The sequence below is a fragment of the Gossypium hirsutum genome, chromosome A01 (assembly GCF_007990345.1).
Source record: "Gossypium hirsutum isolate 1008001.06 chromosome A01, Gossypium_hirsutum_v2.1, whole genome shotgun sequence".
In the NCBI taxonomy this organism is placed as follows: domain Eukaryota; kingdom Viridiplantae; phylum Streptophyta; class Magnoliopsida; order Malvales; family Malvaceae; genus Gossypium; species Gossypium hirsutum.
The window spans coordinates 10568346-10581756 of NC_053424.1; the positions used below are offsets into that span (position 1 = coordinate 10568346).

At 36.1% G+C, this 13411-nt stretch overlaps 1 protein-coding gene and 1 long non-coding RNA gene across 2 annotated transcripts; one reads left to right on the forward strand and one right to left on the reverse strand.

Annotated features, from left to right (window-relative positions):
- Positions 1 to 2726: 2726 nt before the first annotated feature.
- LOC121205091 (uncharacterized) lies at positions 2727 to 3510 on the reverse strand. Its single transcript, XR_005900198.1, has 2 exons — positions 3298 to 3510; positions 2727 to 3000 (listed from the first exon to the last, which is right to left on the reverse strand). It is a non-coding gene; the product is annotated as an uncharacterized lncRNA (long non-coding RNA).
- A 6435-nt stretch (positions 3511 to 9945) lies between these two features.
- On the forward strand, positions 9946 to 13292 carry LOC107917918 (transcription factor ILR3). The gene is made up of 5 exons (XM_016847334.2): positions 9946 to 10308; positions 11659 to 11721; positions 12267 to 12344; positions 12425 to 12587; positions 12741 to 13292. The coding sequence occupies exons 1-5, from the start codon at positions 10169 to 10171 to the stop codon at positions 13011 to 13013; spliced, it is 717 nt and encodes a 238-aa protein (XP_016702823.1). The 5' UTR covers positions 9946 to 10168; the 3' UTR covers positions 13014 to 13292.
- Positions 13293 to 13411: the final 119 nt, after the last annotated feature.

Here is a 13411-nt window from a genome sequence, read left to right on the forward strand (position 1 = left end):
AAAGAACGCTAAGAAGATTAGCCATCGACTATGTCTTAGATGGGGATATCCTATACAAAACAAGAAAGGATCAAGTGCTACTAAGATGTGTAGACGCTGTAAAGGCTAAGAAAATCTTGGAAGAAGTCCATGAAGGCGTCTGTGGGACACACGCTAATAGCTTTACAATGGCCAGGCAAATTATGAGATTCAGGTACTATTGGTCCACCATGGAAGGAGACTGTGTCAATTACGCTAAGAGATGCCATAAGTGCCAAATCTACGGAGACAAAATTCATGTGCCTCCTTCACCACTGCATGTCATGGTTTCTCCATGGCCATTCTCTATGTGGGGTATGGATGTGATTGGACCATATCGCCAAAAGCTTCCAATGGGTATCGGTTCATATTTGTGTTTATCGACTACTTCACCAAATGGGTAGAAGCCGCTTCGTATGCTAGTGTCACAAAGTCAGCAGTGAGCAAGTTCCTGAAGAAAGAGATCATATGTCGATACGGAATACCGGAGAGGATCATATCTGACAATATATTAAACCTGAACAATAGTATGATAGCGGAAGTCTACAGTCAATTCAAGATCAGACACCATAACTCGTCCCCATATCGCCCGAAGATGAATAGGGCAGTAGAAGCAGCCAATAAAAATATTAAGAAGATTGTGGGGAAGATGATCGAAACCTATAGAGACTGGCATGAGAAGCTACCATTTTCCCTCTTTACGTATCGAACATCAGCCAGAACTTCAATTGGGGCAGCCGGAATGGAAGCGGTGCTGCCGATTGAAGTCGAGATCCCATCACTCCGAGTGTTATCTGAGTTAAAGTTGGACGAAGCAGAATGGATCCAGTCTCGATACGATCAATTGAACTTAATTGAGGAAAAGAGGCTAAGAGCTATCCGTCATGGTCAGATGTACCAAATACGAAAGATGCGGGCTTATGACAAATAGGTTCGCCCTAGAGAATTCCACGAAGGAGACCTGGTTTTGAAAAAGATCCTTCCCATACAGAAGGATTTTCGAGGGAAATGGATGCCTAATTGGGAAGGGCCTTACGTGGTGAAGAAAGCTTTCTCCGGAGGAGCATTGATTCTAGCCGAGATGGACGGTAGAAACTTGCCCAATCCTGTATATTCGGATTCGGTCAAAAAGTATTTTACCTGAAGAAAGAGAGGCCGAGTGAAAACCAGTAAAGGGCGCTCTGAAATCTGAAAGCAAAAAAAAACGGAGAGGCCAAGGTGAAAACCCGCAAATGGCACTTTGGAACCAAAGGGGCTTTTGAGTTGAAAACCCGAAAATAGGCAGCTCAAATTTTGAATATGGGGCATATGATAGTCTTGTCCTTCTAAAATCAACAAGACAAAAGAATAGTACACCTTGGAATATTAACAAAATACGCAGAATCTCTTGAATACACATTTGGTTCGAAGGAGCCTTTGAGAAATTGGAATAGTGAAACTCGTGCTGCGATATCTGGGGCACCTCTTTTCTCATTTTTATTTTTCACCTTATGAGATTCGTTATCCTATGTATTCACATCAAATTTTTCTTAATAAAATTCCATTTGTCCATTATGATAATCTCTTTCGAGCATTTTTGTTGAAATCGCGATTTTTGGACATGTAATATTCACACAAAATATGTTATGCACATTACTCTGGAAAGTCTCTAAATAGTGCAAGGACCTAAAACAGGGCCACTAGTCAGGACTAACCAGGTTCAAAGTTGGAAAACATTAGAAAAAGAGTAGTCCAAATTAGGACTATTTCTTCAAATTTTCTGTCAGAGATAACGGCTAAGCAGGAAGACGCGATAGCACATCAATGATAGAACTCGGATGAATTATGAGCAATAACACCTTAAGCGTTTAAAAAGAAATCACTCTCATGACATTTCTACATTCATAATCATTCATTTAGTTAGGAGCACTTGATTCATTTCGATTATAGCATTCTAGTTACTTGGCATAAACACCACGTATAGCCAGGGGCATTGGATTCATTTAGATCATGGCACCCTAATTATTTGGCATACACGGATACAGGAAACCCATTCTACACATCATGTCTTTAAAGAACAGTGTAGCGACATTGGCGAATCCAGCAAATTTGGCGTCTCTGTATTGGCGGAGAGCAGATCGAATATAGCAGATTTGGCATCTCTGTATTGGCAGAGAGCAGATCAAAGATAGCAGATTTGGCATCTCTGTGTTGACAGAGAGCAGATCGAAGATAGCAGATTTGGCGTCTCTATATTGGTAGAGAGCAGATCAAAGATAGCAGATTTGGCATCTCTGTATTGGCGGAGAGCAGATCAAAGATAGCAGATTTGGCATCTCTGTGTTGACAGAGAGCAGATCAAAGATAGTAGATTTGGCGTCTCTGTATTGGCGAAGAGCAGATCAAATATAGCAGATTTGGCATATCTGTATTGGCGGAGAGCAGATCAAAGATAGCAGATTTGACATCTCTGATGGGCGGAGAACAGATCAAAGATAACAGATTGGTGTTCCCGAGTTTCCGAGTTTTCAAGAAGTAAGTTGAGGATAGCCAATTTAACACTCATGAAGACATTAGAATAACTTTGGGGAAGATGAGAATCAAGATTTTGAGACTTAGCCAGACCGGGCAAATTTGGTCCTTTTTATAGTCTTTGCTCTATTTTTGTTACATGACAACGAACAAAGAGGGGCAGCTATAAGGCCCAAATTCTGCCTGGGCCCGAGCAATAAACCAAAAAAAAACCATAAACAATAAATAAAACAATAAATCAATAAAACAAAGTCCATTTAGTTAATTACAAGCCCAAAACAGTCCCTCTAGCCCAAATCTAGTGTCCCAATACCCAATTAACCCAAGTGGCCCAAGGTTCAAAAACAGGGCAGAATCCTAGCAGCAAGGAACGCCGCAGCCCTAGCCTCTAGCGCGCCTCCGTACGACCCCCTGCGCACCTCCGTACGGCCTTCACGCACCACCCGTACCCGAGCACCAGCACACTAGCACCTGCAAAGAGACAAACAAGCAACAATAGCAAAGAAAAATAAAAAAGACAAACATTGTATTTGATTTTTCGTTAATTTTTCCTCTTTCCTTTCGGCTATAAAGCCAGATTTTGAGTCTTTTTATTTTTTTTACGCAACACAAAAACAAAGATACAGATATCAAATACAAAGAAAAGACCACCTATATTCGAAAGTGATTTTCCGATTCAAACTAGTAGGCGTTCTTTTTTTCTTTCGATTGTTCTCTATTTTTGTTTTTTTCCTCGAAAGTGAATAAAGCGAAGAGGAAAGGATTTACCTTCGCGAATGAACCGTCGGAGACCACATCTCCTTTGCTAAAAATCGAAACTGGAGATGGGCTTCGGGGCTTAAATCGATAAACACCGTGTTGGAGTAAACGGATGAGCAAAAGAGGGGGTCACCAAAAGTCATCTTTCATTGTCGTCGTGATGAAATGAAGGCGGAACGGCGTAGAACCTTCGGGTTCCTCTCTCCCCTTGTTTTGACTGAAATGCTAGGGTTCGGCTAACTGATAAGTTTCAGCCTTTTTAAAGGACCAAATACGACGTCGTTTTGAGCCTGTTCCAGTGGTTCAAAAACGACGTCGTTTGGTAAGAGACCCGACCCGATCCGATTTGTTGCCCCGATGACCCGTATGTTTTTGCGGTGAGGGTTTATTTTCAGTATTAGTCCTCCTCGTTTTGTCCTATTTTCAAATTGGTGAATATTCGCATTTTCCTTTTCTTTTAAATTTTCCCTATAATTTGCATGCGTTTTGCACATTGGTTCGCGCTTAAATACTGTGTTTTGGGGGACTGGAATATTTCCAGTTTAGGTCCTTCGACATTTACGCTCGTCGCATACTGCCTCTTTTGGTATCATTTTTGGTTTTCAAATTATCCTTCTTGTTTCAGTTTAGTTCTAATTCGATCCTTTAAATTCATATTTTCTTTTATTTACTCGTTTGTACATTTCTTCATTGCCTCGACATTTACTTCTTTATTATTGTATTTATTATATATAATACTATTGTCATGTTTTATATATTTTTGTGCAAATGTTTTACACATTATCACATATACATGTATATGTATATGTATATATATATTTTATAATAAATTAACTTTATTCCATGCACATATATCTACATATGTAATTATATATATATCCATTTATTTGTTTTCTTTTAAATTGGTTCGTTTTAAAACATTTTTTTATACATGTATATATATTATGATAAAGTCAATGTATTTTCATGCATGTCATGGTTTTTGACTCTACCCATATATTTTAGCAAATGTTTTTATCATCCTAGCATGTTTCGTGTTTATATGTTTTTGCATAAAATTTAAATTATTTTTATACTTACTTATTGAGTACACATTTCATTTTATATATATTTCTAAATCTATTCATTCTATATATATATAGTTTTCTTACATATACAAGTATGTTCTTAAATCTACTATGTAATTTATATTAAAATAAGTTTAGTCCTATACATATTATTATCTCTATCTTATTTTACATACGTTTTCTTTCAAGTTTATATGTATATGTATATGCGTTTATTATTTTAATAGATTCTTTATCGAAAACACTTTTGCTTTACGATTTATCAAATATTCTCTTTATATATATATGTGAAATTATTTTTAGAAGCCTCATTTTTTTTAAATTATTAAAATCATTATTTTTTAGTATAACTTCATATTATATTACTTATGTGTTTTATTATAGCCTATTATTTAAATGTTTTAATATAAGGGCATATGTATATTTTAAGTCTAACTTAGAATTTACATCATTAATCTCATGATTTCTTTCCGATAAACTTACATGTATATGTGACTTATAAGTCTATCTTGTGTATTGTGTCTTGTCATGCGTCTTTATTATTATTCTTTTATATTATATGTATATAGTTTTTGAATCATCATATAGTTGGTCGACTTATATTTTACACGTCCATTTATTCGTCATTATTGTGAAATAGTTTTATACCATGTTGCTTCTTTGATTTGTATTTTATTTTTGTGCCTCTAATAATTTTTTTATGCCATGTATATTGCCGTTGCATTTTATTCATTGTTTCATATGGCCTTGTTAATTATTATTCATACATGGTTGAAATTAGGTCATAATTTTTAGATTAATTATATTTAGTTGCTTGTTCTGCTAGTTGACTAATATTTTCATTCGTTAAGCATTGCATCTCGCATGTACATATTACCCCATTCATTGTTTTCCTTTTGATTTTTGAAATGTGGTTCTAAAACCCAATTTTTATGATTAATTTCATCTTATTTCAAATCGAATTAATATGTTTTAAGCTAGTTTTATAAGTATCCATTTAAAAATTCTTTAAAACGAAGGCAAAATCCGATATTTGACAATTCGCAGAATAGTGCCCTAACGTGTTGGGTTGCAATTTCGCGTTTGCTCAAAATAATCGAATGTCCCTTCAAGATTTCATTCATGCCTTTTAAAAATTCTTTAAAACGAAGGCGATGTGCGATATTTAGCAATTCGCGGAATCGTGCCCTAACGTGTTGGGTTGCAATTCCGTGTTCGCTTAAAATAATCGAATATCCCTTCAAATTTTCATTTATGTCTTCTAAAAATTATTTAAAAGAAAGGCAATATTCGGCGTTTGATAATTCGAGAACCATGCCCTATCGTACTGGGTCGTGATTCCTCGTTTGCTCGAAACGATCGAACATTCCTTTATATTCTCACTCATATTTTTTTAAAAAAAATACTTAAAAAACGAAGACAATGTTCAATGTTTGGCAATTTGAGAATCGTGCCCTACCATGCTGGGTCGCGCTTTTTCATTGGTCCGAAACAATTAAAGATCCCTTCAGAATTTCACTCACATTTTCTAAAATCTTTCAAAATGAAGACGATATTCAATGTTTGGCGATTTGAGAATCGAGCCCTATCGTGCTGGGTTGCGCTTTTTCATTTGTCCAAAATAATCGAATATCTCCTTGGAAGTTCACACGTATTTTATAAGGTAAGGCAATGGTCAATGTTTGAAAATTCGAGGAAACGTACCCTACTGTGCTGGGTTTCAATTTTTCGTTAGACTAAATAGTTGAGCATCCTTTTGTAATTCTCGAATTATAAACTTTCGGGCACCGAAACAAGAAGATTTTTGACAATCAACTCGGGTTATTCAAATGTTATTAAAAAGGATCTACATTTCAAAAAATATTTTTAATTTTAGACATAAGGACAATATTTAATCGATTTAGTACCAATTTTGGGCGTAGTGAGGGTGTTAATCCTTCCTCATACGTAACTGACTCCCGAGCCCGTTTTCTCATATTGTCGTAGACCAGATTCGTTGTTTTAATAAACCAAAAATGTTTTATTAAAATAACCAAATTCTTAGGTGACCCGATCACACCAAAACAAAAGGATCGGTGGCGACTCCATATTTTATTTTCAAAAAGTCGATTCCCCCGTATTTTCATTTCATTTAAAATTTTAAAATATTTGAAAAAGGGATGGTTTCGACACTTTCATTACGTCGTGAATATACTTCTATAGTCATTGACCTCGCCATTCGACGGTTTGTAGTAATTGCATCCTTGAAATCTTCTACAAACACGTGTCCCGCCTCCATTTGGTTAACTTGTTGTTGACCCATTCTTGGCATCAAGGTAGCCAACCTGTAGAATGTAGCTGAGAAGATAGATGGAATTGGAAGATGTCGTGTTTTTAACAACACAACATTGATCCCCTCCACCAAATTTGTTTTCATTTGACCATAACGAAAGCCCTCGTCAAAACTTTGAGCCCATTGCCATGGCTCCATAGTACCTAACCACTATCGGAAAGATGTGTTTGTTTGACCCTCCATGTCGCTCTCAAGTTGAGTCATTCTTTGGCGAAAAACATGTGGCTCTAACTCGTGCGCTGCATATGTATTAAGAAAAGATAAGTTACAGCACTGCCCTAAAACATTAAAACTTATATTGAAAAGATAAGGTAATCCTTTACCCATTATCACAACTTGTCTCTTCCAGTCTACATTCTTATAATCTCGCTGGAAGTTAGCCGCGATGTGCCGGATGCAGTAAACGGATCTCCATGGTACACCGGAATGCCTAATGGCGGCAATTAATCATTTCCCTCTATCGGAGATGATGCAAATATTATCGTTGCTAATAACATACATCGGTAAGTTGGTAAGGAAGAATTCCCACGATTCCATGTTCTCCTTATCGACGATGGAAAATGCTATCGGGAGCATGTTCCTGTTGCCGTCTTGAGCAATAGCAAGAAGTAGGATCTGTGTATATTTTCTATATAGTCAGGTCCCATCTACTTGCACAAACGGCTTGCAGTGAGGAAATGCATGCACACATGGATCAAACGTCCAGAACATTTGATTAAAAATTCTTTTTCCTGATTGTAGTTGGTCATCCGACCCGTAATAAAGTCGTTTCTGCAACTCAATGACAGTCCTCGACACGTACTCCCTCATAGCGGCTATCCATCCCTGTAACTCATTGTACGATGTATCGAAATCTACGTACAATTGTTCCATTACCATTTGTTTAGCTATCCATGCCTTTTGGTATGATACTCGATACTGGAATCATGCTTGTATTTTGGCAATCAGTACTGAAACTTTAATGGTAGGCATGTTTTTCACCATTGGCATGATGCACGTACAGATAGTTTTGGAATCAAGTTTTCGATGATCTTCTGTCATACGTGTTGAAGTACATGTGTGAAGCCCAACAAATTTTCGTATCTCCCACATATGCGACTTCTGGATAAATGCAGCTCATATCCGCCAATTGCAGCCTTCCGCCGACCTCTAACATTCTCCAATAAATAATGTCGGTTTAGACGTTACAACTTTATAGTCTACTGATATATTCATGCTATACCGCTTAATGGCAAAAACGCATTCTTCCTTACTTTCGAATTTCTGGCCCAGAACAACTCCTCAGGATTAGAATATACAGCCATCCGGTGAGCAGATAGTATTTCAAGGTACTCCGAAAACTCAGCTGCGTGCGCTGCATCGGGATCTATCCGAGACATGTGTACCCCAGGATTATTGTGTATCACAATACGAAGAATCTGGTTCCCGACTGAAGACGCATTAACGTTTCCATCATCATTCACGCCTTCATCGTCAATATCATCCGGGACCTCGTCTACGTCGGGATTACTCTCACTTCGACTTCGTGGTCAGAAGGATCACTACTATGGTATACATCATTACCAACCACATCAGTCTCGGATGCAACATTAAGATCAATGTCGATCCCGTGTATAGTTGATTGAATATCAACGTACGATATCGAAACCATTATACACGACTCTTGAGCTCTATCTTCTTCACCTAATGAAGTGGGATCTTCAGTTGCCTCTATACCAGCTAACTCAGCAAATAACTGAATCGATGCATTTTGGTTGTTTCGAGTCCCACAATAAAGAGCGACCATTGTCTCCACGTCTTCATCTTCGAAACTGGAAACTGGAAATAACTTTTATGGGATTCGTCGAAACTGGAAACTTGTAGAAAAGTTTCGACATCCTTCTCCCACAACGTCTATAAATTTTTTCACTAATTTTTTCCTTCATATCATCAAATGAGATATTTTTATTAAATCTCATTGCTACTTATTTGCGACATTCAAATATACATCCCACGGTTGTTATCAAAATTTCTCTATCGAAAAAAACACATACGAAAAACTGATTCTCCATCCTAGATCTGTTAAAAAAATTTCAAAATTTTCAAAACTATTTCGAATAGCAAAAAAATACATAAAATTTTTAATGCAAAAATTTTCATTCATAAGTTAACAAAATTAATAACCTAACAAAATAGCTTTCAAATAATAAAATTACTAACAAAACTTTACATTTTATTTGCAATAAAATATACTAAAATACCTTATCCTCCTCCTTGTTTTCTTCTCCTTTCTTTTTTTTCTTCTCCCTATCTTCTTATTTCCGTTCAACTTGCTATGCTAAATTTTGTGTATGTGTTCATTTGATTTTCGGGGTATATATAGGGCAAAAGGTAAGCACGTATGGGCACCATTTGCGCCTCTGGGATAGGCACAACCATTTGCGCCTCTGAGATAGGCACAACCATTTGCGCCTCAGAGAAAGGCTCGATTAGTTGCGCCTCTCAGGTAGGCGCAACCTATATTCGTATTTATACACGAGTCATACTGACCTGAAAATAAAAAAATAATATTTTATTTAAAAAATAAAAAATAATATAAAATAATGAATCGCGCCTGTCAAATAGGTGCGAATAAAAAAAAATCTCATTTTCATATATAATCGGGCTGACAATCTATTTTGATAAATAATTTTTTTAATTTATTTTAGTAAAAAAGCCAAATAAAAGATATTATGTGGCATGAAAGTTAGATTCAAAATCTATTATACTAATCCTATTAGCTATTTCTCATCTCCGATAGTGAGTTCTCTGCTCAACAGTGCTTGCATCAGTAGGCATAGGAGGCACCATTTTGAGGCTTCTTTATTAATCAAATTAAACACAAACAAAACTTGTTATTTATGTTCATAAATAAATTTGTTTAAAGCTTATTTAATTGTTTATTATTTTATTAGTATATATTAATAAAATTATTATAATTTGTATGATTATAATTATTAATATTTATATTAAACTATTTTATATCTAAAAGATTATATATTATTTATTTGTTATTATTCATGAACACTTATGTTTATTTAATTTAAACGAATAAATATAAAACATATAATTTTAATAAATAAATAAATAAATTTATAAATAAACATTGATTTAAGTCTACATGAAAGAAAAGACAAATCTTAAATACAAGACATTGATATGATTGAACAATAAACACACTTATCAGAAAAATGATTGAGCAATAAACATGAAACACACGCTTCCATCAAAATTTGAGCTAAGTTGCCCCCAACTGAGCTTTTGAACCCTAAAATAGCCCAAATAAAATATTCCAATTGAACAGGCCTGTCTGCCTGCCACCTACCTCCATTCCCCAACATTTTCCACCATTCTTCCCCCCACGCCCATTTCTTCATTTTCTCTCTTAACAAACCCTTCTTCAAAGCCGGCATATCTAACCTAACACTTCAATCTTTCCGGCCAAGATCAAAGTCGGCGGAGAATGGTGTCCCCTGAAAACTCCAATTATTGGTCTCACTTCGATTATGCTACCTTGATCGACGATATCCCTGTCCCTGATGATCCTTATGCCGGTTTTGCTTGGTCTACGCAGCCAATCGACGCCCCTTCTAATGTTGTCAGGTATCCTCCTGGGAAATCTCTGCCTTTTCTCCCTATTTTTTCTTATTTTCGATTAGGGTTTTGAGATTTTTTTTATTTCATTGTTTGGCCTTGTGGGATTATTTTAACCTTATGGGGATTTGATTTTGTTTTCATATGATTGGGTTTCATGGAAACTTTCTTGAAGTTTCGATTTTGCACCTGTTTTCCTGGAGAAGTTACGAGATTTTTGTGTGTGGGCAGTATATCTTTTTTAAGAGTAAATTATGTAAAATGTTTGGTTTTTTATCTTAGATTCGTGAACTTAGTTCTTTTAAGGGATTTTATTGTTAGATTGTTATTTAAAAAGGTTATTAGTTTATTTTATTTTTTCTGAAAATCTAGTGCTGAGGATTGATAAATTTCATCTATGCTTCATCTTAGCCAACGGTTTAGATTCTCTGAACTAGACAAGGAGGCACTATGTTTCAAGTAGCTTGTTAAGTCTTGCATTTGCTCAAGACTGTGCTGTTTGTTTGTATGTTATAATACTTGAAATCGCATTTATTGAATGCTCCTATGTTGAGAGATGTGGTTTTGTGTCCATTTTTTATTCATGCTGTCATGCATCATACATTCTATCAATTGCTTGGTTTGAAAGGATTTTGTGTTTTAAACTTTAAATACAATTTTTCATGTACTGGGTTTTGTGGTCAAACTTCTCTTTGAAACCAAAGCAACGTTATTATTGGAATTTGGAAGTAGAATTGGTTGAGTAACCATGTTTTGTAGCTGTTGAGGGCTGAGGATGCTGTAGGCTTGTTCCTTTGCAGCGTGTTACTGTGCAATAACAGTGTTGATGTGCACTTCATTAGGCTTATTCTTTTTACTGAATATGTGATTTTTTTCTGTGCTTCTCGAGTCTTTGAGATATTTATGGAATTAGAATTCTGATCCATTGGGAGGGTAGGAGTGTGTCTTGACTAACATTTTGGAATAGGTCAGTGGGAGCCTAATTGAGGTCTTTGGTCAATGGTCCTCACTCCCATGTGCTCCTGTGTTTCGTGCTTTGTCCACCACACCGAGAAACCTTGGTTCTGAAATGGCTTATGATGTAAGCAGATGTCGCCATTATTGTCTTTATGTGTTTTGGGATTTTAATTTTGGCACATTTATAACTTTCATTCCAGTTTTAGATCTACCAATTCTTTGTTTGTTTTCATTTAACCTTGGCTGAAATGTCATACTTCAATACTATTGGCAAGCTAGAGGGGGCACCCCGGGGGGTGGGGGGGGGTAGTGGTTCTTGTACCTTTTGACTTGGATATTTTGCTGCGTTTCTTTCTCCTATCTTGTAACTTTTCTTTATTGCCGGTTATGATATGTTCCTAGTGTGGAAATTGATGGCTCATTTGGAGATTCAGACGGTCTCAAGGAATCTGGTTCAAAGAAGAGGTAATGTTCTATTCTGTCTTTTCAAGCTCTTTATGATCTGGTAATAATTTTTTCTAAAAAGAATTAAAATATATGTCACCCCTTCCACTTCCTCACTTATTCCCTCATATCTGTGTTTTGAAAAACAATTTAATCAGTGGACACTTCTTTGGGGCTTAGAATATTTTTACTAAAGGAATAATATAAAAATATTCCAAACTTTTTAGGCCATGAGATATTGAGTAGACAAAACGTAAAAATACATAGGGGCATTTATGTAACCAAAAAAAAGGGGCATTTACTTTTGAGGAGATAAAGCATTTTCATTTATCTTAGCTTTTAACCTGCTGCGATACAATATAGTTCGTCAAGTATGCAGCAGTTCATGTACTTCAATGAAATTATTTAGATGTAGCATGAGCTTGAGAATCTTTTCAATATTCCTTCTGTTATATTATTGACATAATTGACTCTGAATCTACAATTTTTTCAGTTACAAAAGCAAACTGACCTGACACGAGTTTAATATCAGAGGAATCTCATCTCTTATTCCATTTCTGTTGCAGGGTTAGGTCCGAATCGTGCAGTGCATCTAGCTCCAAAGCATGTAGAGAGAAGTTGCGTAGAGATAGGCTAAATGACAAGTACTTGCATCTCCCTTCTTTTGCCTTTTCTTTGCTTTGCTTTTTTCCCCTTCCAAGCGTCAATGTTTGCGTAATAACAGGTTTATGGAGTTGGGTTCTATTTTGCAACCTGGAAGGCCTCCCAAAACTGATAAGTCTGCTATTTTGATTGATGCTGTCCGAATGGTGACCCAGTTACGAGGTGAAGCCCAGAAATTGAAGGATTCAAATACTAGTCTACAGGAAAGGATTAAAGAGTTGAAGGTGAGGCTGCTTTGAGTGTCTTTTTTGCATAAAAGAAAGTCGGAATCTTTAGCATGCAATTTTATATTTGGAAACTGCTGGTGTTGTGAAAATAATTAAAGAAGTATCAATTATATCCACTGCATCATATTAAACTGGACTTTCTCTTTTTAGGCTGAAAAGAATGAGCTTCGTGACGAAAAGCAAAGGCTGAAGGCAGAGAAAGAAAGGCAGGAGCAGCAACTCAAAGCAATGAATGCACAACCTAGCTTCATGCCACCCGCACCATCAGCAATCCCTGCTGCATTTGCTGCGGCTCCAGGTCAAGCTCCTGGGAACAAGTTGGTACCTCTCATTGGTTATCCTGGAGTTGCAATGTGGCAGTTCATGCCGCCTGCAGCAGTGGATACTTCACAGGACCATGTCCTCCGCCCTCCGGTTGCCTAAGTTGGCAACCAACAATGATTGGGGTTGCATTTTGATGCAAACAAGGGTATAAGTTAATGTTCTGGGGTGTTTAGATTTCACTGAAGTTTTTCTAACTGGCTTTGTTGGGTGACTGTCATTGTACTCCTACGATTTGGTGCTGGTAATCACATGTAAATTTCTAATAAGTTAATCTGGCAACCTTTGTTTCTCTTTGTGTTCTGGGTTAAGGATAGGTACTCATGTTTGCAAAACAATTTGTTTTGTGCTCAATTTTTATAATTGATTTTACTTTGCTTCTATTAAGAGCATATTAATATCTAATTTAATCACATTCAATTATTTTGTTTTACAAATATTAATTCTTATTTATTAATACCCATCTTTTTAATAAAAGAGTTAAATAGGGAAATAAATAA